Source organism: Perissodus microlepis, chromosome 3 (genome assembly GCF_051167445.1).
Source record: "Perissodus microlepis isolate ML-2025 ecotype Zambia chromosome 3, ASM5116744v1, whole genome shotgun sequence".
NCBI lineage: Eukaryota > Metazoa > Chordata > Actinopteri > Cichliformes > Cichlidae > Perissodus > Perissodus microlepis.
The window spans coordinates 51,407,827-51,435,666 of NC_140463.1; the positions used below are offsets into that span (position 1 = coordinate 51,407,827).

At 43.4% G+C, this 27,840-nt stretch overlaps 1 protein-coding gene across 3 annotated transcripts; it reads left to right on the forward strand.

Moving 5' to 3' along the window:
- Positions 1-1,774: 1,774 nt before the first annotated feature.
- mllt3 (MLLT3 super elongation complex subunit) lies at positions 1,775-24,825 on the forward strand. Of its 3 annotated transcripts, none has more exons than XM_084916467.1 (13): positions 1,775-1,921; positions 2,495-2,675; positions 10,492-10,574; positions 12,140-12,283; positions 12,636-12,674; positions 14,181-14,291; positions 17,129-17,701; positions 20,768-20,837; positions 23,325-23,451; positions 23,540-23,630; positions 23,742-23,795; positions 23,952-24,023; positions 24,380-24,825. In XM_084916467.1, the coding sequence occupies exons 1-13, from the start codon at positions 1,910-1,912 to the stop codon at positions 24,500-24,502; spliced, it is 1,680 nt and encodes a 559-aa protein (XP_084772593.1). In that variant the 5' UTR covers positions 1,775-1,909; the 3' UTR covers positions 24,503-24,825. The 3 variants fall into 3 exon arrangements, with proteins under 3 accessions (XP_084772593.1, XP_084772583.1, XP_084772602.1); XM_084916457.1 differs by having other exon boundaries at positions 23,325-23,450; positions 23,533-23,630; XM_084916476.1 differs by lacking the exons at positions 1,775-1,921; positions 2,495-2,675 and adding an exon at positions 9,628-10,411 and having other exon boundaries at positions 23,325-23,450; positions 23,533-23,630.
- The last annotated feature ends 3,015 nt before the right edge of the window (positions 24,826-27,840 follow it).

A 27,840-nucleotide genomic window follows, 5' to 3' on the forward strand; every position in this document is an offset into this window, starting at 1 on the left:
TATGTTAATTAAGGGTAACTGGACACATTCAGTGGGAAGAATATGCAGCAGTCCTGTACTGTACTATGTACCAGCACTAATTAGATGTAATTTCATTTCCTTCTATCTCCATCCATTTATCCATTTCCTACTGACTATGATTCACACCACTGCTTTAATGTTAATATGTTTGTAAGAAGGATCTGTAACAGTTTATGGTTGAATACACATATTTCTATACTGTGTGATGCGATATGTAGACCTCTCGGTGATGTGTTAAGAGTTTTAGAGGTGTGTTTTAAAAAGTGCTATACAATAATGATGGTTATTTATTGTTATTATTATATGACACTTTAAGCTAATTCTCTGGAGTACACTGAAGGCTAGTTTGTGTAAGAGGATTTTTCATAGACTTTCTTATTATTTTGTCCAAATTTGGGAGTTATTATGCAGTATAGTAAAAAACCTTTTTAGTAACATATATGCACAGAAAAGGGGAAACTGGAGTTTCACTGAATTGCTTCTTTTCGTTAGCCAGGAACAATCAGATTATCATTTTAAACGTAAACTCCAGTTCGAGCGACTTTGAACGTTACATTTAATTGTTTTAAGGCAGAAACATCAGGTTTCCTTTGGGACCTGAACGTAGCGTTCTTACGGGAGGTTGCCGGTAGTTGATTGGAGATCTGTGGATCTGTTGTTCTCTTATTGGTTCTTTGCATCTCGTGCTCTTTCTGAGGCCTCAAGCGGGTACGCCAAGCCGCGCGTGCGCTGTGCCTCTTAAAGCGATCAGGTTTGTTGAACGTAACAAAGACCGTAACGGAAGTGACCGCATTTCATGCTCAAAATAAAATACTGGATAATTTTTGGATAAAGTGCACCGTTGTTAGCAGTCATTAAAATAAATTTAAAGATCAATAATGACACTGTAGTGATAATTAATATTAAATATTAATAATTACTATTACTATTAATTATTAATATAATTATTAATATTAAATGATTTCCCCTAGGGATCAATAAAGTATTCTGATTCTGATTAATATCACAATAGCTCCACGATCTTTTACTTTCCTAACAAATTGGTTTAAAGTCATGGCAAACAGACTTAACATCCAGTAAGTGTGTGAAAATATTCTCTTTGCCGCTGAAGTCCTTTAAAGACTTTATAGACTGTAAATCTCACTCCAGTATCAGTGCTGGGATCCACAGACACGCAGTAAGAGAACAGAGACGCCAGTGAAGGCACTCCTACATTCCTTACTAATACTGCACAGTGAAAACATGCAATTCAACTAAAATAGAGCTTCAATACCAGCAAGACTTGTCGAATGCACGGGCAGCTTCAGGAGACACAAAAAGGAACCTATAGTCATAAAATTAGAGAAGCATAGCTTAGTTTTAATCCTGGCAGAGTGGAGAAGTCTTTGGAGCTGCATTAACAGCTTAATGTGGGAAGTAAATGGATTGCTGGCAACCGTAATTTACTAATTAAAATGATTCATTCTGGGTCATGCATATACAGGTTAAAATCATACAAGCCAGGATTATAAACAGCTGTGTGTATATATGCTAACAACAAAGTCGAAAAGTAGTTAAGAAACCTGAATCTTTTCAAATAAACACATGTGGAGATTGTCTGAAAGACAAAACAAAAGAAAGACAAATCTAAAGAAATATAAATAAGGAGAATGTTAGGTATGTGGGGACCTGGAAGGCATCTTTACCGCAAGTGTTTTACTTTGAAAAGCCCCAAGCGGATACTGTCCACGTCATTACAGACGCTTTACAGCCGGCGAGCCTTTCAAAGTCTTGGGTCTGAGTTGAGTCCCTAAGAAACCATGTCGGCCGTCATAGGCAAACTGCACTCACCTCTCATTTAATATAAAACGAATTCTCCATGAAATAACACGAAGGCTCGGCCTCAGCTATGGCCAACTCGGTAAGTCGCTGCTCACGGTGCTTTGCTGTTCCCGGCTCGGGTTTAAACACTATACGCGTGGACATTTATGGCACACCGGAGGGGTCCGTGGGTTTTTCTGCAACAAGGGTTTTCGGGCTGTACTGCTACTTAGCGCGCCGCTACCACATCAAATAATAGAGATGTTAACTTCACCTCAGAGACAGACAGAGGAAAATCTTTTGGGAGAAACCCCCCAAAACGTTTTGGCTAATGCGCCGATAGAGTGTTGGAGAGCGGCTGTAGTCAGTGAGAGGAGTCGCTGGGCCGGTAACGCAGACATGCCAACTTTGTTGAGAAGTTTGCTCTTTATTCTTACGATGTTACGGTTTAACAGTTGTGTAACGTTAGCTCACGAAACAAAGCACAGGACACACACGAAGGTTGAGATGTGAGCAGCTCAGCTCGTCGTGTTTAAGCTGTTTGCTTCAGCTAAGAGGGACACAAACGTTGTTCGACAGCAGACTGTAGTGTTTCAGGAAAAAACACCTGCACGAAACATGGACCCGTGACCCGTCTTTATTAACGCTAACCCTGCATCGTTGTGCTTTGCAGGGTGCTGTACAGGTGAAACTGGAACTTGGTCATCGTGCCCAGGTCAGAAAGAAACCCACGGTGGAAGGGTTCACCCACGACTGGATGGTGTTTGTGCGAGGACCAGAGCACAGCAACATCCAGCACTTTGTGGAGAAAGTGGTTTTTCATCTGCACGAAAGCTTCCCGAAACCAAAGCGAGGTGAGGAGAGCTGCCCTGGTGCTTTGTGTGGTGGGGTGGAGGGGGGCTAAGGGCTTCACATCTGTAATTGATCAAACACACGCACACATATATATATATATATATATACACATACCTTTAATGTGTGTTGTTTCTTCATGTGCATGCATTTATTTCACACCTGTAGTGCATTGTTGGCAGAGTCAGGTTATCACTCAAAGTCCTTTCTGTCATGTACATGTTGTCTGTGTAATGTTACGTCCTGGTGTCGTTTCACTTTTCATGTTTTCACACAAACAACACAAATTAGTGAGTGAAGAGCTGCAGGCTGATGCTTCGGCTTATTATACTACAGTAATAACAATGATGGCAATAATCATATAATAAGGTGATGTATGTGTCTGCATGCATCTTTTTTTTATTTATAGCAGCAGTAGTAATTAGTATAACATTAGTAGTAGCTGTAATAGACACAATAATATTACTACAGACAAAACTTTATTTAAGTATAAATAGTTTAGTGTGTCATACATTCATTTATGAATTTCCAAACGTTTCCCAGAGCTGTACAAACCAGTGTCAACAACTAACCTTGGAGAACCCCACAGTTAACCTTCAGACTGTCCACCCAGAGTGTTCATCACATAGCTCCACAGACAGTAAGGACGATCAGTAATGTTGAACTTCTTTAGCTCGTGGGCCACATACAGCCCACCTTTATCCTGGGCCAGATCAGTGAAACTCCCCTTTCTGTCAGTGTAAAGAAGTTAGACTCCGAGGTATCTTAAAATAAGGAAAACAGGACGTCTCAACTTTTCTACATGATAAAGAAAGAAATCTGTCAGCGTGACTCTTTGGAATTAAATTCTAAGAAAAAGTCTAAGATAAATGAGTAAAGTTCTGGTAGCTCACTTACTGACCTATAAATCTAAAACTGGACATTTTTAATTTACACAGTTATCTGATTTAACTGTTTCTGTGTTGTTTTATTATTTTAATTATGTTCTTCTTCTACAATAATTCAGTCATGTAGATGGTAAAGCGTTGTTTGTTTGCGCCCGTTGTTTATTAGTAGATTCTGAAATATATTTTACTGCAATAATCTGTAATGAAATTAAGTAAAAGAAATAAAAGCTTTAAGCTGAAATAGTTATTTTGTTAAAGCTAACATATAACTGGGAAAATTTGTTGAAAAATGAACAAGTTAATGTTTTGAAGGTACAACTTCTTCACCACGTGTTGTTGCAGGAGGGGGTCAGAATCGACCCTGTGGTGTCAGTACTGAGTTTGAAATTGTAGTATCCTGACTACCCTGTTCAGCAGTGGCAGACATCATCTGCTTGGAGTGACACACAGTTGAGTTTTTAGAGGAGTACAAGTACAAGATTAACTGTTAATGAAACACAGCACCCAGCTGACACAGCCCAACACACTAGAGCCACTGTGGAAAAGAAGGGTTAGTGTGGTAATATGGAAATCCACCACTGACGGGTGAGGTGATGGCGCTTTCATCTCTTCATCAGTGCACCTGTTGGTGAGTGGCATAGATCAGGGAGCATGCGAAGGTTTTCTCCTTAATAGCAGGAAACATGGGCAAGCACAAGGGTTTAAGACTGTGTTACTGCATCTCTAAACCTTCAGCTCCTATGGGATGTTCCCAGTCTGCACTGGTCAGTATCAAAAGTGATCTAATGAAGGAAGGGGTAAACCAGCAGGGTGCAAAGACTGACCTGTTTGTGCCAGTCCAACGGGTGACTTACTGAAGCTCACACTGGTTTATGTTTATGCTGGTTCTGATAGAAACGTGTCAGAACACACAGCGTGTCGCAGTTTGTTGCACATGGGGCTGCACAGCAGGAAGGATGTCCACGCTGACCCCCGTCTACTGCCAAAAGGGTCACCAGTGGACACCTGAGCATCAGAACAGGATGATGGAGAAGTGGGAGAAGGTGCCTTCTTTGAGTAGCACAAACTGGAACAACTGGGACAAGTCTAAGGTGTTGAGTTGGGCTTCAGATTCCACAGATATCAGTTCAGTCGAGCATCTGTGGGGCGTGTTGGACAAACAAGTCCAGTCCAAGGAGGCCTTGCCTCACAGCTTACATGACTTCCAGGATCTGCTGCTAACATTGATGCCAAACCCCACCCTCCCACCCTCCGGGGTCGAATCCATGGCGGAGTTTAATCTGCCCCCCGATGGCTCACTGACTGGCCCATAATTCATTTTTGACATTTTCCTTTAAACTGTTCTCAAACTGAACTTAATACCTGAGTGTTTCCTAGTTTTACACTAGTGGGTTAGTCTAATGTTTTCCTTGTTTAATCAACTAAGAGATTAGTCACCAGCACATGTTGTTGCACCTGGACGTGGTGTGCTCCGCACAAACATCTGAGCTCAGCTGTTTTTCTTGAGATGGTTCCTTTCCAGTTTAACTGAAACAGCCACACAGGCTCCACCTACACACTGAAATACAACGGAGACGTCACGAGCAGATATTAAAATTACAAACTGAAGTGAGGACTAACAGTTTGCTTTAATGGCAGCAGGTCGTGTGCTGATTTACACGATAACCTTTGCAGTAGTATTTACTACAGATGGTTATAAACTGTAGCCTTGGAAACCAGAGGGTTTGGAGGTGGGGGGGACTAAATGGACGTGGACATCCTTTTAACATGTCTCCATTTCACTTGGCTTGTCAAATGAAATATAAGCTTTGTATGTCCACCTGGACATATCTGGGGTCTGTCGGGACGCCAAAAAATGTAGAAGGTGCTGAACATCAGTCATGTAGCTCTGCTGCTGTTTACAGTTGTCAGCCGGTCTTTATTGGCTTGTGTAGCAACACCAAACCAAACTAGGTCCACTGATAAGATCTCAGATCCTAAGTGCTCTCAATACAGTCTTCTTCATATGTCAGCACATCAGTGTTTTGTTATCAATCCAAACATCGAAGGGAGTCAGAGCGAGAACGCCAAAAGATGGCGCTTGTCTAACTTCTCCTCACTCTCCAAACGATTGGGTGTGTAGCTCGGAGAAGCTCCCCGAGTCGGCGAGTAAAGCCGCCGTTGCGCTTCATCATCGCTACTGTGTAGTTAGCAGGCCAGCGTGGAGGTGTTTCCATGGTGACAGCCAAATGGCAAAGCTGTCTGAACAAATGGAGGTAAAGACGTTGTTAGGAAGCAGCGAAGGCGGTGCTGTTTTTGGCAGCAGAGGCTCGTGCTGCTTAAGCACCTCATTTGGATTCGGTAGTGCCGTTTAATCTACAGATGGAGGGAATCTCTTCAAAGGTGCTTGATATTTCAGAGAATTGTCACTTTTATGGAAAGTTGGAAGATAAAAAGATGGTTCATCTCCCTGAAAACGGCGTGAAATGTGTAGTTTGTTCGTGGAGGAAAAATAAATGAGCTCTGAGAAACTGAGGGGCTTCGGGATTTTGCCGGTATTTGTTTTATTATTTTTTTTAGCTTTGTTGTTCCTTGATTCCTCAGGTGAAACACAAAGAAAGCTCCAGGCTGGCTGCTGTTGTTTACAAGAAAGCATGGGGTTAGGAGGAGGTGCCGATAAACAAGGCGGCCACCTCCAAGGAACAGGAACTGGGCTGTAAATGCCAACTCTTCCTCGGTTCAATCAATGAAAGGAAGTTTGAGGAAGTGGTTTATTGAAGCTTGATTTATTTGGGGTGTCTGTTGAAAGCTCTTTCACTCCTCTCTCAGTTGGCCTTACCATAAAACATTTGTCTTTCTTTACAGTCCCTCCCCACAACAAAGCTCCGAGGCCTGAGTCAGGACTCGCTCTGAGACTCGTGGCCTGCTGGTGGAGTTTTATTAGGGCCTGAAACCTGTGAAAGCCTATGCATTCATTTATTCTTACTTGTTAACCTTTTTTGACATGAATATATCCATAAGCCTGAATAATAAGTCATTGTTGTAGCCATACTCTCCATACTGGGACTTTATATCCAGTACATGCTAGCTAGTAAGCAGATGTAGTGCAGCATGTCTTACCTCGTGAGGTTACAGGAGGCCAATAGTTCCAGGAAGTACTGGTGCACACGTGAAGCCCACCTCTGATGGTGGTGTAGTTTGGTTTCCACGTGCGTAGATTGTCTGTTGGAGCTTTACCCTAAAATATGAAGCACATTAAATCGACTGCGTGTTGGTGCTGTACAAATAAACCACTCGTCTTCTTCTTCTTCTTCTTGTGGCTGCTTCGTTTGAGGGTGCAGCAGATCACCCACCTCAATCACACCCTGCATATCCTTTATTCCCCCCCATGGAAAACATTAATAACAAGGAGCAGCACCGACTGGAGCTGATGAGACCAACCTGCTGTCTCTGTCTGCTGTTCACTTTTTCTCGATGGTTCTCTTAATGTTAGATTTGTTCTAACACTGGTTTGGCAGCTTTTATTGGACATAAAGAATCATAATGTGCTCCATTATTACTTCCTTCTTCATCGGACTCATCAGTTACACGTCTGAGGAGCTACTTTTGTTATCATTATTATGATATGCAGATGTTGTCATAAATCAGATCTGCGTGTTCTCTGCTGTGATTTCAGTTTACGAGTCTGAAGGTTCATCCAAACTTCGTAAACGGTCCTTCTCAGGCATGTTCGAGTTGTCCTACATCGTCTGCATCACGTTTGCTCCTCATCAAACATGTTGATGATGTTGACGCTAATAAAATCAGATCAAATAATAGGAAATTGATCAACCTTTTGCAAGAATTAAAGTTCGCCACCCCGGAGCTCACTGAGCATCCAACACTTCTGTGGTGGTTTTATAGGTGAGGTGTGGAAGTTTCACCCTGCTGTGTGTGCTGTTAGTGTCAGACCTTTGATCAGGAGTTTCTTTCAGTGCGTTTCTGTGGAGGTGTGTGTATCTTAACAGGCTGACATATGTGATATAGTGTGTATGCAGCCTGCTTCTGTACGTGACCTGCATTAGCATGTGTGCTAGCGGGGTGGGAGAGGTACGACGAGCAGCGAGGAGCATGCTAACCTTTAACTTGCTGAGGCTCTCCACCCGTACGGCCTAACTGACCTCCAACACAAACTTTAGCGTGTGCGTTCATCCTGCTCTGCTCTTGCTGCTCAGGAGCTTAATGTTGACCTCATTTTGTCGAAGGGTCTTGCTGTTACCTGATTAGTGTGATGTAGTCAGGAGAGGTGGTGTAGGGTGGTGGAGTGCAGGGTTGTTGTTGGTGCTCTGCTCAGTCAACCACAGACACTCTTCATCACCTGCGGTGAATATCACGATGAATTAGTGTTGTCTGTGCATAAATAAGCACTAATCAGGTTCACCATGACATGAGAAGAATGCTTTTGCTCAGCTTTTTGTAGCGTTCATCCGAGAACAGGAGCAACTGTTGCCTGCTGCACCATAGCTTCATGCTGATGTGCAGCTTTGGTCGGTCCTTGTCTTTGAGATTGTCTTAGTCAGTACTTAGGAACAGTTTTAATAGCACTGTCTCTACTAGAGCAACAGCGATTGAACGCCAAAGTGCCTTTTTACAGGGATGTATGAATGTAAGGGTCGTACATTAGTACCAATATAAACCCACAAACAGATGAGACGCAGGCGTTTGTCAGACAAAGGAAAATGTGACAAAGCGATTACTTAGATCCAGGTTTGGCTGCTTGATCTTTTCCTTCCAAACTATCACATATGTGTCTTTCTTGATAATTCCTTCCACCTTGACAAGATTTCCAGTTGCAGATGGACTGAAGCATACCCACAGCCTAATACTCCCACGCCCTCGTTTCACTGTGGGGACGTGTTTTTGGGGTCTACATCAGTCCCTGCGTTCTCCAAACATAAGCGATGTCTCTATTAGCGCTGTCAAAAAATAGGCACTCAGATGTTAATCACTGACTCCAATGGTACATATTTGCAAGAACATCAATACAAACAGTGCTGTTTTCACATGGCACTGCTGCAGTAAGTCAGGCATGCAGCTAACAGCTGTGTTTAACACCGAACAGTCCTTTCAGAGGCATCTCCAGAGATCAGTGAAGCTTGCATTTCACTAGTATTAAAGTATTAAGTAATTATCATAAATATTAACCTGGCAGGAGCACATGTCAGCATTGCTGTTTAACTATTAGCAATTACCAGGATGTAAAGAGCTGCCTGAAAGGTCAGTTTGGAAATCCAGGCAGTGAGCGTGTGAGCGTTCACAGTAAGCACTCTGTTTTCTCCGTCTTCTTCATTTCACAGCTAATACCACACTTTGTCCAGATGTGATGCATCAAGAATGAGGGGATGTAGGGTTGGGAAGTTCATGCCATAGGTGCTCTTCTAAAGATCTCAGACAGATTTGAGTCTCAGCGTCAAGGTCGGGATCAAGGTTTTGTAAAGTCTTGTGAATGTGATAACTCAAGGAGGAGGTCACCTAAGATTTTCAACTTGATACCAGAGGTGTATCTGCTGAAAATCTCAGATGAGTTTGCGTCCGCTGACCTCGACCTCGTGGTCGGAGGACAACATCTCTGAGAATCAGCTCGGATTTTTAAATGTGTGTCTTTGGCTGAGGGGGGGCGCTGCAGGCCACCAGGATTGATTTTATTTAAATCAACTTTATATTTGAAAGAATTAGTTGAAAGGTAACAACTTGACATTTTCAAGATAGAACGTCTTCACCATTACTTCTGTTGGTGTAGGATGCAGTTATACTCTTCACCTTACTATTTTTCTGGGTATTGGTATTAAAACTGAAACTGTAGTATTGTTACAAGCCTAGTGTCTATGACACATCTGTCCTAAAATAAGGATCCTGATTCATTTTGAGGGTAACAAAGGCTGTGACATGTAATTTTGTCAAACAGCTGCAGAGTTAAAAGTATGGAAGGAAAAAAAATCCTGAAAAGCTTAAAAAAAAAAAAAGCTAACGTTTCACAACAACCATTATGTGCTCCATCAGGTCATGGCCGCTTTTTCAACCTAAACCACTGAAACCTGAGCACATAGCTGTGTATACAAGCACACTGAGAGGTGCCACTGCTGTCGTAGTCCTAGACTACTGGATTAGATCTGTGACCAGTAAGTAAAATAGTTTGTAACTTATTAACAACAATAAGTTTAAACATTTAAATATGAAATTACAAAAGAAGGAAAGAAAATCCAGCCTGGCTTTCACATCTTTCCTCGTGAGTTGAGCAGATGTGATTTTCAGGAACGAAGATGTTGGAGGCAGCAGAGGGACGATGTGAGAAAGATGTCGTCCTTCTCTACTCTCACCCATCCGTACAGCATTTCTACACATTCACACGCATCACCATCGTAGCTGCACGCTGTGATGTGTCAAACGGACAATATTTGAGAATTAAGCAAAGCTTCCTTTGTTCAATAAGCACACGTAACTTAATTGGTACATTTCCTGCATTGGTACATTTTGTGACTCAGGAGGGATCCGTTGTGATCCGTGTGCTCCTCTACGAGCATGCGTGGACGTCTTGGCCTTGTCATGTGTGTTTAAGGCTTTGGTTCTAATGGACGCCCGCTCTCTGTATCGATGCATCAGAGTAGGCTGCAGAAATTGAGTTAATGAGGTCTCATGAGAACACAGCTGCAGGATTAGTGTGTTTAATGACACAATAAATGAAGCAACAGTCTTAATACAGTCCTGTCACCTAGTTCAGGTGTGGAGGGGATGTGATTTATGTAATGGTTGGGTTTTTGTGTTTGTCAGAGCGGCTGTCTCCCAGCAACCCAACCAGATGGCTGCAGCACACTCAGCGCTGCTCTGCATTTCATGTAACTGCATGAATTTAAAGCAAGCTTTGTGAACTGTCAGCCTCCTGGTGCTGAAGTCTAACTGCAGTTTTCTCTTTCAGTGTGCAAGGATCCACCGTACAAAGTGGAGGAATCTGGATACGCAGGCTTCATCTTGCCCATCGAAGTTTATTTCAGAAACAAGGTACATTTAACAAGCAGCACTCAGCTCAGGGTTTGTGTCTGTGGGTAATGCTATTGTTGTAAGACCCTGAACCTCTAGACCATGAAGGGGTTTTTATGTATGCTCTGAACATGTGTCGGGTTTGCACCGGGTCGTTCCTGAACTGCAGCTTTGGAGAGGCTGATTGTCAAAGTGTCCATTCAGAGCTGTTTTCATTTTTCTATCAAGAGTCGCGTCTTTTCAAGCTGTTGCAACATTTCATGTATTATGTGGAAGCTTCTGCAGTGACGGTTACTGAAGGAGTGTACGCGTGATTCAGTTGTGCTCTCTTGAAAGTGGTTTTGCTGGAAAAGAGAAAGAACTGGCCTACCATACTCAGAGGTGTGTGTGCAGCTCTAACAAAGCAGCAGGTCACACACACAGCTGGGCCTAAAGGCGATGCCACCTTTGCCATGTGAGGGTAAAGGCTAGATGAACTGGTTCTCACACAGTGCTTTTCTGCTCTCAGCACTTTGGGTGACGACAGCTGCTAACGTAGGTCATGAATGCAGAGATTTAAGTTAAACGAGACAAAGCTTCACACAGCAAACTGGTGACCCCACACAGATACTGGGCCACTGGCAAATCCAGTGGAGAGAAAGGTGCATTTTGTAGTGCTGGAAGAGCTCCATTATTGGTTAATGGTGCAAAATTCAGACGCAGCATTTGTTCCTGAGTTTTAACTTGTCACTGGTTCCACTGGTTCCACTGGCTCTATTTTCTTTGGCGTTTTCTAGCAGAGAGCCTTTCGAACACGTCTAACAGATGCTGACTCCTGAGCAAAGGTCGTCTCAACCCAAACTGTCATCATTTCATCAAATGGCGATTTAAAATAAAAAAGCCAGTAAAAATAATGAAACTAAGTCCAAAAGCAAAAAATCAAAGTTGATCTTAACCCAGCAAAAACATGGATTCATTTATTTTTTTAATTAGTCATTTACAATCAGGAATTGAGCTTGCTGTGTTACTGTGGTACTTAGTTGGTGCCTAGTGTATCATATTTAACAAATACAGTTCTTGTACATAATCAGTGTGATTTATTTATTTATTTTCCCTTGAAGAAAGTAAATAAATTGCACAACACGTTTTTGCCAGATGTTGCAAATTCAATCAAAATTAAAGGTTTATATGAAAATTAAATTTTAATTAATTCAATTAAAAAAAAAAAAATTCTGTCTGTTATTTCATGGTTCAGGCTTCAGAGGGTGTTTGGGATCTGAATAATGTAGTCCGGTCACAGCAGATGGCCCCGCCCCTCCCTGACCCTGCTGGAGGTTTCTTCCTGTTAAAAGGGAGTTTTTCCTTTCCGCTGTCACCAAAGTGCTGCTCGTAGGGGGTCATATGATTGTTGGCTTTTTCTCTGTATCTACTGTACAATATAAAGCGCCTTGAGGCGACTTTTGCTGTGATTTGATGCTGTGTAAATAAAATGGAATTGAATCTAATTAAATGATGCAGTCAAGAACAGAGCGTGATGTGGGTAACGTGCTGCATGACGGGTTTTTATTGTTTGTCCCTTTCGTGGTTTTCCTTCCACTTCTCTGTAGGAAGAACCGAAGAAAGTTCGCTTTGATTATGACTTGTTCCTCCACCTGGAAGGTCACCCGCCCGTCAATCACCTCCGCTGTGAGAAGCTCACCTTCAACAATCCAACAGAGGAGTTTCGTAGGAAGTTACTGAAAGCTGGAGGGGTAGGCACGAGGGCGTGACAGACCAGGTCCATCCTGGGCTGTCGCTTTATATCATGCATGTAGTATGTGTGGAGTATATGTGTATAGTCTTTACAGCAATGACATTAGTTTACGTTCCTCAGTAAATCTGAGGGTTTTAAAACTGCACTTCAGTATTGATTCACTTTATTTGACATGTCTGGAGCCTCTGATTGGCCTCACAGTGGGCTGAAGTGCTACAGTCAGTCTGGAGAGGACAGTCGATGGCTGAACTAGTTTACCCTGCATATGTGAGATATGAATAGTGATGAGTGCAGTTTGTATTTTTCTGTTTACCAAGATTGTCACGCTGTTCTTCTGTTGTCCTTCACAGCAACGAAATCCTCACAAAAGAAGTTCAGAAGACTCAAAGGTAGGATTTCTAACAGGCTTGTAGCTCATAATGACTCCGTCCTCCCTGTTACTGTTACTTCCCTGTGCTGTTACCACCTCAGCAATGACACAATGTAGCAGTTATTGTTGCTGCAGATGTTAAACTTTGTTGTAGCACTTTAATGTAAGGGATTTCAGTCAAAACCAGTTGTTTCAAATGTGTCCCGTTACTAAATCGTGCACTTGAAAGATTGTCAGATCCAGTGCTCACATAAGACGCCTACAGTCATGGAAACACGGCGTTCACGGGGCATGTATGTACGGCCCTGCTGCCCCACACCAGCAGAGGTGTTGGTTGTTTTCTTGTCTGGAGCTTTTACATCTATGTTAACATAGTGCAACTGTCTTCCTGGAGTTTGCCAAAAATAACAGAGCAGCACAGTTGAGCTTTACAAAGTCACAAATCTGTGGTTGTGTATGGACAGGACCAAAGTGGACATGTTTGCTATAATGTGCAGTATGAAAATCAAACGCTGTTACTAAACATAAAGCATGTGTTTCTTTTTAAAGCTGTGCCAGAAATCGTGGAACAACAGTTTATGTTGCTAAGATGTTGATAAAGTGTTTATAATGAATTCAATAAACACATCTTTAACTTGCCATCCTTTGCTAAGCTTTTTAATTCCCTCACTGGGACTTTCACGTGCACTGACTTCATTTTAATCCAGTTTATTTACCTCCTCAACATGTCCTGAGGTTCTCCAGAGGCCTGGTAATGAGCTAGTCATGTGATTCAGGTGTGTTGACCCAGGGTGAGCTCTGTAACCTGCAGGACACCGGCCCCGCCCCTGCACTGCCATCTAAGATGACAGCAGGTCCACTTCATGATTAGCCATAGTTAGCTAAATGTTTAGGCTAGGCAGGAATCGGGTTCTGTTCTTGAGTAAGATTTCAGACCACGTGAGACGTTTCATGAAGAGGGGCATGTGGTAGCACATGATGACCTATATAAGCATTCGATCAAACGTTTGGGGATTGGAGTTGGAGCGGTGCTCACTTGTTGTGCTTCAGGTGAACCTCGAGTGCAGCCACACACTACCCAGTATAGTGTATGGTCATATGGTTTTGTGTGTTTGGTAACTGTGGCATTTATCTGTTACTCTAAATCTTCATGATACCCATCTTCACTCGTACAAGTGAAGAATCCTTTGTTGTTCTTTCTTTGATTGTTTTTGATGCAGTTTTTTTTTTTATGGGAACGGGTTTGAGCCAAGTCAGTTACATGTGAGGCACTGATGTCACTGGGATGAAATCCATGTAATATAGAACAAATATGTACAAAAGTGCTCACACAAGCTGCTTGACAGTAAAGCTGAACGTTCTTTACTGATGTCCTTTTTTCTGGTACTTGACTCTAAAAACACAGTGATATTACTCAGTAAATGACTGATTCATTAGCAGCTGTCCTGGTAGAGACTGAATACTCTACATTTACTGAAAGCAAAGAACTCTCTGCTCATTTAAGCTGCTGATGTTCCTTTGGCAGGTGATGATAATGCAGGAGGGCTCAGCCTCCCTGTTTGGCTCCCACCTCAAGCTGGCAACACTTCCCAACAGCTCTGACACAAAGAAAAGCAAAGGCTTTAATGCGTCCAAGGTCAGTGTCTCTGCTCTTTACCTTGTTAGCTTATAGCACTGCTGCTACAAAGGTCGCTCGTTTTGCAGCAAAGACCAGCTGCTACAAAAAAGTTGTAGCACAAGCATGAAATATGTTCTTTAAACCTCAGGGTGATTCCTGCTTGTACTGCACTAAACGCTTTGGCCTGTCAGGGCCTGGAGCCTCTCCCAGGGTGCACCGGTGTGCGGTACTAATTTATTTTTTTGTTTTAGATGAATCAGTAAATACTAAAACTACAATATTGTTAGTTGATGTACTTGATTAAAAAAGTAAAAAAAATCAATCAATAAATAATAATATGGTGGTAAAGTTTATATATGCTAAAAGCTTGTTGCTAGGCAACATGATTATGTCATAATGTGTATAATTGAGCTGTGGTGAACAGAACTGACATGGTGTCGTATGTGGATAAGAGTTTTCTGTGTCTATTATTATAGGATATACTGTACAATGTAAAGCTTGTTGTGATTTGTTGCTGTGTGAATAAAATTGAATTGAACTGAGTTCAAACCGAGGTGCTTCGGCCTATTCTTAGCAGGAATGTGCCTGAATCATCAGAGCTGCTGTCATTAGACGTATCAGAAGGACTAGTTGTTTAATGTTAACGCTTTAATTGGTGCCCAGTGGGAGAATATTGTGTCTCCCATACGCAGTCGTCTGCCAGCAAATGGCAAAGCAGCCATCGCTTATAAAACTAGGCCTGTTATTGTTACTCACTGCTGAAGTGCAAAGAATGAGATCGCAGATACAAGACGTGAGCTTTCTCCGAAGGTGGGCTTTTGCTTTGTGATAGGGTGACGAGTTCAAGAGGGACTCGGACTGCAGTCGATGTCCTTCTACATCGAAAGGAGCCATTTGAGTCGGCTGTCGCCGGGTGAGGTGTTCAGGGCGTGGCCTTCTGGGAGGCGGTCCCGGGAGAGGTTGCTTCTCGGCTGGCTTGGGAATGTCTCTGTGTTTCCTTGGATAAACTGAAGAAGGCGGTTGTTGTGAGGGAGCTCTGGGCTTCTTCACTATATTTTTATTTGTACTGTTTCTAGCACGTCCTTGGGTTTCATGTGAGGCGCTCTGCAAACCAAAGTCATTATTGATATATTTATTTTAATGCAACGACCCGTCAGAGGAAAGGGATGATCATTTATTTCTATGAATTGCATCAATGTGCATCATTAATAATGCACAGCACAATGTGCCACAGTGTATTCGTTTTGTCATATTTAATAGTGCATGAACATCTTTAGCAGTAAGTTATCTTCACATCATATTTAACCTTCGATGAGAGACTGGAGCCTACAGTCTTCCACAGGTGGGTCACAAATGTTCAAATCAATGTGTTTTTATGCCACTTGTGTTATTTTGGTTACCAGTAACCAAAATGTTTTGTACCATGTTGTGCTTTAATGTTTGAAATATTCTGTCTTTTTAACGTTTTAAACATTTTGAAAATTGGAAAAAGGGGAAATAATTCCTCAGCAGCAAAGATGTCATCGTCCGTTCTGTGTATATGCATGAGCACATCAGTGTATGTGGTAAGTTTAAAATTTAGATGGCATGATAGCAAAAACATGTTTTATAGCTGGAACATGAAACCAGAACAACTGCTGTTAAAAGCAACCTCAGCAGGTTAGTTTGGAGCCACTGATGCAGCTGAGGGTTACCATCAGGTTACCTGTTTCTGTTCTGGGTTTAGTCTGGTGTTGGAGGATAACGTGTTCATCGTGCACGATGTGAGACGCCACACAGCTGAACCGCATTTAGAGTGTTTGTCCATTATACAGCCGTCAAGCTGAACCCACAGTGTGTTGCAGTGTTTCTTAGTTTCACAGCAGTCGTTTGGCTTTCCTCGTTTAGTCGGCTTAGAAATGAGTGGCCAGGGACATCCCCAATTTTTCTGAGATTGCTGGGATCCACTTTATAATATCTGACGTACATCAGAATGTCAGGGGCCGAAGATTTACCTGTGTGGATGTTTGTGGACAAAGAAACAGATATTTAGTGTTTTAAAGTAAGACAGCATCAGTGTTTCGCTGTACAGTTGATCATTGCAGTGTTTGTCAGCCAATATTGGGACACTGCGTGAAATGTAAATAAAAACAGAATGCACTGATTTAAAACTCATATTTATTCAGAAAAACTTAAAACTAAGTTTTTTAAACTAAGAAAATGTAGAAAAATATGAGCTCATTTGGATTTTGTTGGCACAAACACATTAGCAAACAGAATCAGCTGATCTGTTCCACACTTTGTGTTTTTGTTTCGCCCAATCAGCTTTGGTTTCAACATCAGCGTGAGGGACAGTCAGGATTAGACCCAATCACCTGTTCAGATTATGATCCCACAGAGTGGGACGAAGCCACACCCGAGCAGTGTGACTGCTTCCTTCATAACGGAGGCGTCTTGAAGCTGTACTATCAATAAAGGTTTTTGTACAAGTTTCAGTTAGTGTGTTCAGCACTTTTCCCTGCATTGTTTTTCATTACTATGCATAACTTAATATGTGCACGTGTATGATGTCTTTGCATGTGTGGACTGAGTGGGTTTCATGTCCACGGCACCTTTAAAAACATCTTTGCTTATAAAATCGGTGGCGTGTTCGATACTGTATCAGCTGACAGCGGTGTGGTCTCATTGGCGCCCTGACAGTGCGAGGAGCTTCCCTTTGCCTTGTGCCTGAACACTCTGAGCTTTACGTGTTTTCCCGTGTAGCTTCAGTCTTTCTTTCTCTTTTGTTATTGTTTTGCTTGATGTCACCTTTCATCTCCAGCTACTTAAATATCCGACGCTACTATCTGATCTCCTGTGTTTGTTTCAATCTGCAGGATGGCTCTAAAGGAAACACTTTCCTCATCATGGCCACAACCACCAGCACTGACAACAGCAGCATCTCCAAACTCCACAAGCCATTTAAGGACCATATAGACAAGACCCCAAAAGATTTAAAAGACCCCAAAAGTGCCTTCAGGGACTCGGGCTGGGAACCCGGAAAAGCCCCCAAAGAATCTTCCAGGAAACCCAAAGAGAACCAGCCACTTAGAGAGATCAATCCTAAGATGGGCTTCAAGCAGCCCAAGTCTTTGTCTAAGGAGCGTAGGACTGAGGGGATAACTCATGCGTCGAGGTTAAACAAGCGCTTGTCCGGCCTCGAAGGTGACGATCACGGGACCAAAAGACGCAAAAAGGGGTTTGTGAATTCCTCGGAAATGCAGATTTCAGAGTTAGACGGTCCGTGTTTGGATAAGAAACTACTGAGAGACAGATCGCAGCTGCACACCAGTAAGCTACGAGCAGAAAGCGAGGACGCAGACCTCAGGAGCGTGTCCACGCTGCCGCCATTCCAGGACCTGGTCGATGCTAATGACTCTGATATGGAGGACCAGTCTGCCAGATCGGATGTGAGTAAACGTGACGCTTTACTGTCGTTACAGCTGGGAATGAGCTCATCTACTGGCTCTGCTACATAGGTACAAGTATAAGGCACATCTTCTCCTTGATGTGTATAAACTCAAACAACCACCAGGGATGGTTTGGGGAGGGGGGCACAGTAAACCTGGTGGAAGTTCAGGTGCGTTCGTCTGCACATTGATCGGTTTGGGAGCAAACAGCTGATGATGATGTCGAGTATCTAACAGAGTGTCTGCGTCTTCTTCAAACCCGCGAGCCAAATTAGGAAAATGCTGCAGTTTCATGAACAGGCTGACATTTGACCTTGTTGCCATGCCCACGCTGGTTTGCAGAGAGCCTCCCCATAAAGATGCCGTTTTAAAGCCAAATCGCAGACGAGGAAGATTTATGGTTTTACAGCACCTGAGGAGAAACGAGGGCCGTAAATGGCACAGCTCCTCTTGAATTCTTTTAGCTTTGAAAGAATCAAATGGCTGCGTGTTTGTGCTCCACAGCATTTCTTTATGCAGCAGTTTTTATTTCTGTTGTCAGTGATTGTATGAAGTGCAGCTCTTTCACGCATCGCTCTCTGCCGCGTGGTTGGTCAAAGGAGTTCTCACAGAGTGCCACCAAAACCTGTGTTTTTGTCATGAAAGTAGCTTTGGGGTGGGGGCTGCTGCTGCTGCAGCTACTGGTTGTAAAAAGCATGTGGGGTGACAAATTCCAGGCATTTGATTGTGCCCAGGCTAGCAACCCTGGTGGGCCTGAGGCGACACGGCCCAGCGCTCCCATTGCTTCATCTTTGATCTCAGAGTTTGGGAGTGAGTGCTCGGATAAAAACAGCAGAGAAGGAAACGCGGACGAGGTGATGACATGAAGGAAGGGAAACTGGGTGTGACCTCCGACCAGCACACGTCTGTTTAAAACGAATCGGTTTTATTTCCGTGGCGCCGCATCGTCGAGGCGCTTTGTGCTGGATGGTCAGGACCCCACAGAGATGCTGGTGTCTCAGGATGCTGACGATGTCACACTGGTGACAGATAAATTTAGTAAAAGAAAGTTTATCATCTATTTGATTTAAGTGTCCACTCATCATCTTCACACAGCACGAACATAAGAACATTTAATTATGTCAGAGTGTCTTAAACTTCAAACATGATAAAAATATCTTTATTTTGAATGACAGTATTCATGTTATCCTGAGTCTGTGCAGTGTTTTTCTACATTCAGCTGTTTTAATCACATCCCAGGTATGTTTGCTCTTCATGAGAGTGATGTCGTCTGCTGCTGTGGACAGTCCTCTCTCTTATTTTCAAACTGTAATGAGTGCCAGCCATCTGTTGTCATTAGCTTTGCAGGTTAGCGGGATTCATTATTGTAGGCTGAACAGATCACAGATGGGATATTGATCTGTGACAGTGGACGCGTGGAGGAGCGAGCGGGTTGCTCGCTGTGCAGAGCAGCGGGGGAACCGTAGCTGAACCCATTGTTGGGAACTAATCAGAGGAAATCCAGAGCAGATGAATCGGATGGTTCGAGCGTGAGGAGCAGAGCTGAGGCAGAGCGCTGCGAGCTGTGGATGTGAGAGCGGCTGCAGGCATCAACTTTTCCTACTTTGTTCCCCGTGGTTTCTAAACTAGACCGTCAGACAGTTTCCTGGATGTGCTGGGAGTCGCTTTATTGTCTCTTGATGTGATTGGGTTTGCTTACTTGGAGTAAAGGAGAACAAAAGCCGTAAACAGGAGTGCCGGTCAGATTTATGACACTTTGAAGAAGCTTGTAAACCAGCAGAGCAGCTGTGCGCTCTGTTTCTCTCACGTTTCTCCTCACCATGTTTTGCACTGTGAAGGTTTCCTTATGTATCTGTGCTTGTACATTGAAACACGTTTAAACGTGCACTGTCATTGTTTAAGTCCACATCTGAAAGAGTCAAACATCCTCACTCTGGGCTGTATGAGCCTCTGCTGCCTGTGGGCAGATGCTGCTTCAAGAAAGGGTTTAAAAGAACGATTTTCATTTTTGGCTTTTATGAATCCAAACTACAGACGTGTCAAACACATACATGGACATGAAGGTAAGGACTGTATGGAAATGTCAGCACACACTGTTTCATTTGAACTTTTCTCTGTGTGAGCTCTTATAAAAGGTACTGCTTCAACCTTGAACATTTACACAAAAATCTAATTTTCTCTTGATGCTTTGCCGACCCAACAGAAGATGGATGGCACTATGAAACCAGGCTCCTGTTGGAGCTTTTCTTTTTTCTACTAATGTCAGGACAGGTAGTTCTGACATCAGTTTAAAAAAGACATCCAGTGCTCTCTGCAGCCTCGTTTGTTTGATTTTATGTTTGTATTTGTTGAAAATAAATACAAACCTTGATAAATAAACATATTTTTAATAAAGAGTCCCCCTCACTGTAACTCTTAATTCCTGTCCCTTGGAGATGGTTTGAAAGCCAAACGTGTTCAAAGTGGGAACACTGGTGAGTCCAGGTTGGTCCACTGGTGAGTCCAGGTTGGTCCACTGGTGAGTCCAGGTTGGTCCACTGGTGAGTCCAGGTTGGTCCACTGGTGAGTCCAGGTTGGTCCACTGGTGAGTCCAGGTTGGTCCACTGGTGAGTCCAGGTTGGTCCACTGGTGAGTCCAGGTTGGTCCACTGGTGAGTCCAGGTTGGTCCACTCCTGCTGGGTTTGGTCTTCTTTCAGCACATACATAATAATAACAGTAAATGGTAAATGGCCTGTATTTGTATAGCACTTTACACATCCAGTCATCCACCCATTCACACACACATTCACACACTGGTGATGGCAGCTACATTGTAGCCACAGCCACCCTGGGCGCACTGACAGAGGCGAGGCTGCCGGACACTGGCGCCACCGGGCCCTCTGACCACCACCAGTAGGTAACGGGTGAAGTGTCTCGCCCGAGGACACAACGACCGAGACTGTCCGAGCCGGGGCTCGAACAGTATTCATTTGCTTCTTTGTTTGCAGAACCGCCACATTCAGTCAAACAGCAGTTTGAGTCATATTTTTATCGTTAATCGCTGCCTGTCTCTCTTCTTCCTCCCAGTCTGAGCAGCCCAGTCCAGCGGGTTCCAGCTCCAGTTCAAGCTTTGCTCCCACACCCCACAAACGGCAAGGTAACCGACTTGGACCGTGCACACAAGTTACAAAGTTTAGTTTGTACTGTTTGTTAGTGACACTAACATCATACTTCGTGCAGTCAAAGCGATGTAACCAATAAACCGCTTTGGTTTGTTTGTGTTTTCGTGATTAGATTTATATCATGAGTGCCACGTGAAATTAAACATAATCGTGAGCAAATGATTTAAACTGTACACATGTGTTCAGTGCCATTCAGCAAACCGACAAACAGCCGCCTCGCACACATGCGTGTGCTCAGCAGCACCGTAGAAGAATTGAATTCACTTTTTAATGACTTTTATTTTCAACAAATCAACAACAGCACAGGACAAAGGGGGGTGGGTGGTGGGGCGTTGAGATGTAATCAGATAAAACATCTGGAATAGTAACTGTGATAACAACAATTATCCTAATAGATCTTCAGCTGCTTGTTGGGAGAATCTGGGAGAGGAAAACTAACGTGAGCACAAAGTGTCTGAATGTTTTCCCATCGTCACTTTCCACGATGCACAGAGGACAGGGTGATGTCAGCATGTGACGAGACTACAGTGAGTCAAACTGTTGTGTTACACAGGTGGAAGTATTCAGTCTGGCAGTGTGAAGCTTAAACAGTGTTTTTAACATCACATTAGGTCCAGCTGACATAAACTTATCACACTCACTGGTAGAAATCAAAGAAAGCAAATGCGTCCAACAGTCTGTTGTCATGCAAGCGTAACACCAAGTACACAGTGGTAGCCTAACACTTCTTGTGTGCCCTGTAGAGACTGTGGTATGGTTGTCATAAGGTTGCTACACTGTTTGGATTAAACGCTCCTTAGCAGCAGGATCGATATTGAACAGTGTTGTTTCACCGCCTCCAGCTGACACGCAGCACCCCTGCACACAGGCAGACACACAACCTCTCTCCTCACTACGACACATGTAGCTGACATTCACAACAATGCACAGCACTCAGCAAAACTCCAATGTAAAGAAAACTGAAGTGTTACAGTTACCATAATCGTTAACCTGCTTGGTGGGAATTTAACATGCTCACGATTTGTTAACTTGATATGGAGATAATTCGCTGTTATCATTAAGTCTACATGTATGAAGGCTAATTTACACCACTGAGCCCTGCTCTCAAAGGTAACGCTGTCTGTGCAGCTGGATTTAAGAAGTAAGTGCTTAAAGTTTAAGTTTATATAACACGTTTACCGACATCAGCATGTGATGTCACTGGGTTGGTTAGTTTATGTTAGCTTACTAGTAGCTCGGACCATGCGTCTCCTCAGCCAGGGCTCAGCTATTGCCCATTGTTGGAAGTGGGTGGACCTGAGTCGCTGACGCCCCATGCAGGACTTGCCAATGAGTCTTGGTACTGTACCATGCTGGAATAGCCAGACCTTGAATTTGCCTGGTATGCCTGAACCTGCATCTTATGTAGCCACTCTACATCCTGCTCCTGCAGTGGACGAACTCTCACTTCCAGCCCGCTGGCACAGACTTTCCCGGGAAGGCTGAGGAGAGTGATCCCTCCTTCATATTCTAGTATGAACCATAAGCTTTATTATTGTAAAGTGGAAGCATTAACTAGCTGTGTATATCATATTGTCGGCAGTCATACTGGTATAAATTCTTACGTGATGCAAAACTGTCATACTGAGATATCATTGCTATAGCAACACCAGGTGGTTACGATCCCTAGTGCATGCAATTAAGAGACAAGCCTGGGCATGTCTGGGAGTGAGAGCCACATGTGTCAGTCCGCAGTGGAGCAACTTCAGGAACCTCCAACAATCACAGTCCTCTGCAACATGTCTTCAGTTTTATTGTGAAAATATTGTGCAGGTTCCTGAAGAGTCACAAGGTTAAGTTACTTTAGTTACTGTTTAACAAAAGTTTCCAGGCCAAACTACGACTAACACCAACCCTGTTTCTGTACTACATTTGACTTATTCTGTGTTGCAGTGCCACTTTAATGCTGCTGCAAACGGCACTGTGTGTCATCAGTGACAGTAGCTCATTGGAAGCAATCATGGGATGCCCTTCATTTAATCAAACTTAGAAATGCTGCAGAAAATATCTTTTTGTGTAAATTATCAGAAACATTATTACCACAAATCTTCTTAAAGTATCACTTTGAGCCTGTAGACAAACGGGCACAGCCTGGTTTATAAACTTTTACTTTGAGTTGGTTCAGAAAGTTGAAGACGTGGTAAGAGAGGCTGCTAAATCGTTTTGAGATTGAAGAACATGAAAGAATCCTGTTGTTTTCCTGAGCAATGAGAACAATTGAAAACCAGAGAGGAATGTTTGAACCAGAGCTGTAAGTCAGCTGTGTAGAGTTAGAGATGTGTGCATGTTCCCTTTGAAAGTCAGATACACCGGTCCACATTTGCTGAGCTTTACAGTACCAACGTCACAATCTGCTGCTTTCTGCTTGTATTTCTGAGGTTTAAACTGCAGTGACTGAGGCTTTATTGAACTGTTCCACTCAGTGCTTGGCCCGCTGCAGTCAGTGATGCAGGATCTGCACTCGGACGACGACGACGATTCAGAGGACGACAACGACGACGTGGATTCAGACACGGATCGAGCAGCACACCTCACACACCACCAGCACAGGTTAGTAACCCGAGGGCAGCTTTTTGAATGGCTGCTGAGACAACAGTTTTAATGTCTTTATTCTTTGTGACTTCATACTTGGGATTAGTTTAAGTGATGGCAGCAGAAGTGACAGCTCCTCCCATTCCCCGCTGTCGTGCAGTGAGGCCCCGCCCTTATTAAAGTCTACTAATAACCAGGTAATCATATCAGTAATATACTGGCTTATGTCTTAGATCAGCATCATTGAAAGCCACAGTATCCAGGTGTGTGCGTGACCCTGGGTGACTCTTTGCTCTTCTGTCTGTCAGATAGTGGAAGTAAAAAGTCCCACCAAGCAGAGCAAAAGCATGGAGTGTGACAAGGTGAGAACGAGTGTCTTTGGTTTTTAGAAACAGTGGGTGTAATGTGGAGCAGACTAGTAAATATTCTGAAATATGGAAAGTGTTTTTATGTCTTGAGGTCTGTTACCATCAGCCACTGCTACATCGTGACAGCCGTCTTTGCTGTGTGCTTTTCAGGTTTACCTGGATGAGCTGGTGGAGCTGCATAAAAGACTAATGACACTAAGAGAAGGTCACATACTGCAACAGGTGAGCTGATGTCAGCAGTGTCCGATACGTCCATCAGACACAAACCCACTTCTACAAAGTTTGGGATCCGTGTCAGATGTAAAAACTGAATTCAGTGATTTTCAGATCTCAGATTTTATTCACACGGTTTAAATCGACCAGTTTAGGGAAACACGTTAGCTCAGGTCAAAGCTCTCTTCTGATTGGCCAGCTGAGAGCGTGCTGTGCCTGCAGCAGATGACTGCACAAAGAAATCTGCTTGCTTAAAATAAATATTAGACATTAGACACAAATAATAATGTAGTGATGTAGAACTATTAGTTCATAGTTTACTTTGACCCAGCCTGTGCTCACCACTCTCACTTTCTGTCTTGCAGATTGTAAACCTGATTGAAGAGACCGGACACTTCCACATTACAAACACTACGTTTGACTTTGACCTTTGCTCTTTGGACAGAAGTACAGTAAGGAAGCTGCAGAGCTATCTCGGGACGTCCTGAGGCACGCAGCAGTTGGGTGCTGGATCCGAGCCTCTGACTCGTCCTGAATCAGTTCCAGCTGTAGTTGGCGTGTCTAAACCTCACAGTGGGTCCAGCCTGCTGCTTCGACCCCCCTGAACAAAGAGTTCACCCTGCTGCAGAAATCGGGGGTAGATGTACGAGATCAGGATGTCAGCAGGCAACAATCTGAAAGCTTGATATGAAGGGTTGGTGGGTGGGAGTGATTCTGCTGCCATGTATGTTGTTGTTTATCGTGACAAATGCATGATCAACTTTGCCTTACAACTTTGTACGTCTTATTTATTAAATTAAATTTGCAGGTGTGTGTGTGCGTGCGTGTGTGTTGGGTGGAAAAAAGTGAAACAGGACTTTGTTGAAGAGCTCTATAAGGCACAAGTCTGACCAGTAACACTACTCTGCTTCAGTCTCCGATCAGATATCCGATTCATTCATTTCCCTGGGATCAAACAGCGTCCACACAGATGCATCTCTGTTATTCTGTTTTGTTGTGTGCGACCTCAGTTTGCAAAGACGTGTGAAATATGAAGAAGAATCCAGCTGGAGGTCTGGATACAAAGTGACACATCATGGCGAGCGTGCTGAGTTGAGAGCGCCGTCGTTTGAAAACTAAAAGTTGAGAAGTTTCTCCAGTTTGTTCTGGAGTTAAAGCTTTAAAAAGACTTTATTTGTAAGTGTGTCTTTATTAAAGCCACCTTTATGCAAACTCTGAACTTTGAATCCACTGGAGCTTTACAAAAATCTTTGGCCTCGTTTCCTTTAACAGAAATACTGCTGCAAGTGTCCTTCCTACATAGGAGTGTAGGGAGCACATTAACATAAAGGTCCTTCTGAGAATAAAGTGGAAATGTGCAGATTAGTTATTGCAACTAAACCTGATCCTGAAGCATTTCACCAGCTCACAGTGCAGCCGTGGCACTTAAAACGACTGTCATCGCCACATTTCGGTGTTTTTCTCTAAATAGATTTGTGACTTTATTCTCAAAATGATCGATATTGTTTTATCTTACTGTAGTCCTGTTACTCGGCTCTACAAAGTGAACTCATTTTACCAGCTTTAAATACCAGCTGAACTCATGTCGGCTGCTTTAAAACCTGTTTAATGTTGTTTAAACAGCAGGGCATGAATGGCTGCTCGCCTGTGCTGAGCACTCATCTTTGATACAGGAGAGCTGCCTCTCAGGAGGTCCTGCCTCCTGCCCACTGACTGAAACTTCATTTCTTAAGCTTGTGCTTCTGATTGTCTGCCTAAACACAGATCATGGGTTCAGTTGGTTCAGGATGTTTGTAGACAAAGATCCACTAACACGTGGAGTTGTACAACCAACCCAAAACCCGTAGGAGGAACCGTTAACAGGTACTCTGAGGTGTGGATGTGTTTCACCTGTTAAATCAAAGCTCAGCGTGAGACGAGGCCTTTCTTGGAGTCGCCACAGGGACACGTGACAGTCTGATGAGGATGATTTCGTATTTTGAGGATTGAATGAACCATAAATGTTCTGTATGATGTACAGATCGCACACATGTGGATGAGCTGGTTTTTGTATGTGCGTCTGAAGTAGCTGTGTACACTGTGCACAAATTGTGGTGTCAGGCCCAAAATGTTTGCTGTGTGCATCTTACAGCAGCCTCTGATCATTAGTTCAAAATATCAGCTTTTAGCACCACCTAGTGGTAGCATGTTAAAACTGCTGCACAGCTCCCTGAAGTGGGAAATCCGCAGTTAAATGATTTATCTCATCTTTATTCACTGCTTATATTAAGTTAATGTGAATGACGCATACAGAGCCCTGCCTTTGGTTCAAGCAGACTTACTCCACGATTCTGTGACCATCGTTACCCCCAAAGTCGATGTCTTTGCCTAAAAACATGTAAAATGTTGTTTCCTGGTTAAAGCAGTCACAGGACATCCCTCCGTACAGGAAGCTAAAATAGACTGATTGCCCCCTATTGGCTGTTAGTACAGGCCGACAGCTTCACCCTTCTGTACTACACCTTAAAATAATATAAGCTCATTAATAGCACTAATAAAAATGTGATTATCTGACCAGTTTTTGATGTGATGCTTTATAAACAGTGCGTTTCGTTATGGCTGACAGCTGCAGAGGCCCCTGTTTAGATTACAGTAACTGTTCTGCATCCTTAAAACTAACCTGCCTGTTCCAACAACAAACTTAAGTAGTGCAGCTGCTAAACTGTAGTGATGTACTCAGAGCCTGGAGACCCAGACAATGCCACTGGTAAAATCAGTTCCCTCGTTTCCTACAAGCTAAACAAGCAAAAGTAGTTTTGGGTTTTTTGGACTGCCTTCATGTCATGAAACAATGACAACCTGCAGCTGGAGGACTGGTACCTTCTGTATTTAATTCCATAACAGAATCTGAGGCCATGGTCCTCAGCAGGAAAAGGGTGGAGTGCCCACTCCAGGTCACCCCACCCACAGTGGGCTGATCTCTTAGATGGACATTAACATCCCCCACCCCTCGTCAGGTTTTCCAACTGCTTTGTGGATAAGACGTCTTGGACGATCATCTTGGATGTTGCAGGAAACAGCGGGATGTTTCATCCCGGGGATGGAGGTGCCATGTTTTTGCTGATGTTCTAAACGAGCTCATCTGCACAGCATAGTGGAAGCATGTGCTAGGATCATTGTAGTCTCACCTTCATGCTACCATTGCTACTGCTATTGTAATCATTTATTTAAACAGCATTATCTCTGGTGGACACGATAAAGGCTTCATTACGAGCCACGAGGGTTTTGTGTTGCTTTTGTAAACTAAAAGGGAAAGTCCCCACTGAGACTCCTTTAAGCCATTCTCGTTTGAGAAAATGTAGCTGAGGGAGCGGAGTACAAAGGAAGAATGGAACCGAGGGGTGGGAGAACGCTTCAGCGGTCCGGCAAACACTTCCTCCAATAAAACTGGGAGACCTTCAAAATAACCTCCCGCAGAAGAGACACAGAGACATCGACTGTCACACTGGCATAAGGCCAAGGAAGTGAAAAGCTGCCCACCCACCAAAGCCCACCCTCACGTCCACACAAACCTCTGCACATGATGACACATCTGCCCTTCCTCACTCGTATCACTGCCTGCAGCTGTGAAGGCAGGCTGCTTGGGGAAAACACACTTCCTTCACTTCTACACATAAGCAAGTGCAACTGACTGATTTCATCGTAAATTGTAAACAAAATAAATATTAATTCATTTAAAAAAGTGCTCTTTGAGTTTCCTTGGCATATTGTTTACAAACAAGCATGTTGGCACAGCGGATTTATCACTGAACACAGTAGTAGCTCGATCTGCATGTTTACAAACCCT

What these genes read in the sequence shown, in the direction of transcription:
- mllt3 (XM_084916457.1), top strand. An exon ending in CACACCCCACAAACGGCAAG is followed by an intron (nt 20,838 to 23,324) that starts GTAACCGACTTG and finishes TGTTCCACTCAG; the next exon opens with TGCTTGGCCCGCTGCAGTCA. An exon ending in TAAAGTCTACTAATAACCAG is followed by an intron (nt 23,631 to 23,741) that starts GTAATCATATCA and finishes TCTGTCTGTCAG; the next exon opens with ATAGTGGAAGTAAAAAGTCC.